This window comes from Pteropus vampyrus, unplaced genomic scaffold, assembly GCF_000151845.1.
Source record: "Pteropus vampyrus isolate Shadow unplaced genomic scaffold, Pvam_2.0 Scaffold23724, whole genome shotgun sequence".
NCBI lineage: Eukaryota > Metazoa > Chordata > Mammalia > Chiroptera > Pteropodidae > Pteropus > Pteropus vampyrus.
This window is the reverse complement of record NW_011912505.1, coordinates 1-2,008: the sequence shown is the minus strand read 5'-3', so window position 1 is coordinate 2,008 and position 2,008 is coordinate 1. Positions and strand designations below refer to the sequence as shown.

Here is a 2,008-nt window from a genome sequence, read left to right as displayed (position 1 = left end):
GAGATGGAGGAGCTGGGTTAGGGACGGGAGGCGGGGAGGCGGCTAGCCCCGCCGAGGCCCTGGACGGTGTCCGAGACCCCTTTTTCTCTCTAACTCAGAGACTACCCCGGAGGCTGCAGGGGTCAACGGGACAGATGCCGGCCTGTGGGGGAGGCCTGAGGTCCCCTGTGAGAGACACTCCAGTCTGGGAGACATTGGCCTGGGAATGTTGGGAAGGCGTGCTGGACTGAGAACCAGAGTGAGAGTGGGGGTCTCCCAAGCCCCCAGAATCATCCCCAGCCCCAGGCGGGGTCTGAGTCTGTACAGCCCGTTGGCACAGCTCTCCATGGGCGGCAGGCAGTGCTCCCTGCCATGAGAGGCGGCTCCTGGCCTACCTCGGAGGCTCGGCACAGGACTGGCGGGACTCCCGCGGTCCACCCAGGGCTGAAAGGACTGGCATGGGGCGGGGGTGGTCGACTGAGGCTGGAGCAGGCGGAAAACCCCACTGGGTGCTCCCCGGTGACACAGTGGGCCTCAGTCTCCCCATCCCTGACACGGGATTCCTCCCCGGGCCCGGCTAGAGCAGAGTCCCGGGTCTCCCAGCTTGGGGTGAAGCTCCAGTAGCCCATGGAGCTTCAAGCTTTTGTGGGCGGTAAGGGCTCGAGGTCTGATCAGAGACATGCAGAGACACACACAGGAATAAACAGAGACCTGCAGCTGCAGTCCCAGCACGGCAGGGCTGTGGACATGTGCCACACACACACATGCCACGCATGTACCCTGGACACTGGAAGCATGTGGCTTGCCCACACAGGAGGCCCAGGGGGCTGCAGTGCAGTCTGGGTTTTATTTGGAGAGGGCTTTTTTCTGTCGGACAAAGATGGGTTTGATGGGATGGGGACAGGAAGGGGGGCACGAGAGCCCCTGACCCCCGTCAGCTTAGTCCCTTCACGTCTGTAGTAGGCGGGCTGGGCAGCCCGATGGGTAGAGCCCACTTTCTGGGTGGGCAGCCCCAGCCATGATGAGTCACCTTCAGGAGTAGCTTCTCCAGTAACGCCCAGTGAGTCACTTGGGGCTGGTCAGTGGGCACTGGGAAGGTGGCCCGAGCCGTGTCTGGGTGGGCGAGCCCAGGCGTAGCAGCAGCAGCAGCAGCAGGTGGGCCCCTGCAGGAGGGCCGTGGCCAGAGCCTTCCTGCGGCCACTGCCCAGCCGCTTGGCCTCACAGGCGTCCCTCTCATCTCGTAGCCGCTTGTTCAGCTCCCTGAGGAAAGGGCGTCCAAGGACTCTGAGAGGCCCCAGCATTCTGGGGTGGGGAGTGTAGGCTCTAAGTCTCCCTTGGACCAGAAGACAGGTGTCTGGCTGGGACTGCAGCTCGAGGGATGGAGGGCAGGCGCAAGGAAGGGCTTCCTTGCAGTGGGCTGGGTGGTGGTCAGGAGTGTATGGGAGCTGGGAGCTCCAAGCTGCGCTAAGCCCCTTCCCTCCAGCGACCAGCTGAACGAACCTAAGGAGCTCCAACTGCCGCAGGAGGCTGAGCTTCTCCTTCTGCATGTTCCTTGAGACAGCAACCACGTCTCTGCGGGCAGGCAGGAAGTGGTGACCTGGGTGCAGGGAGGCTCCTGGGGCGCTCCAACACCCTAGAGGACCCTGCCCCACGCAGACCCTGGGGGCGGGTGGGGCTGGGATGTGGGATGCAGATGGAAGTGGCCCTGACCTGAGCCCCAAGCTCGACCTCAGCCCCACCGCACCCACTGGGCCCACCCCAGCCCCACCCCTGGGGCACCGTTGGGTTTGCTCCTGGCGGCCGTGCACGTCACCCTCCAGTTTGCGGAGCTGCTCCTGCGCCCCCTCCAGCTGCGTCCGCAGCGCCTCGTTGGCCAGCCACAACTGGGCGTTCTGCGCCTGCGCCTCCAGCTGCTCCGTGGCCCGGGCCTGCAGCTGCTGTTCCAACTGGGGAGTCGTGGGGGAATCGAGGCTGGGGAGGACCCACCCTCTTCCCCGGGTTTGCTGGTTTGCCCCTGACTCCCAACAGT

The 2,008-nt window shown here is 64.8% G+C and overlaps 1 protein-coding gene across 1 annotated transcript; it reads right to left on the bottom strand.

The window, feature by feature from the left end:
* Positions 1 to 673: 673 nt before the first annotated feature.
* On the bottom strand, positions 674 to 1,925 carry LOC111735339 (EF-hand calcium-binding domain-containing protein 4A-like; the record flags this gene model as incomplete). The annotated part of the gene is made up of 3 exons (XM_023526931.1): positions 674 to 1,239; positions 1,480 to 1,551; positions 1,759 to 1,925. Coding segments are annotated over 3 exons (420 nt in total), but the record flags the coding sequence as incomplete, so codon positions are not given.
* Positions 1,926 to 2,008: the final 83 nt, after the last annotated feature.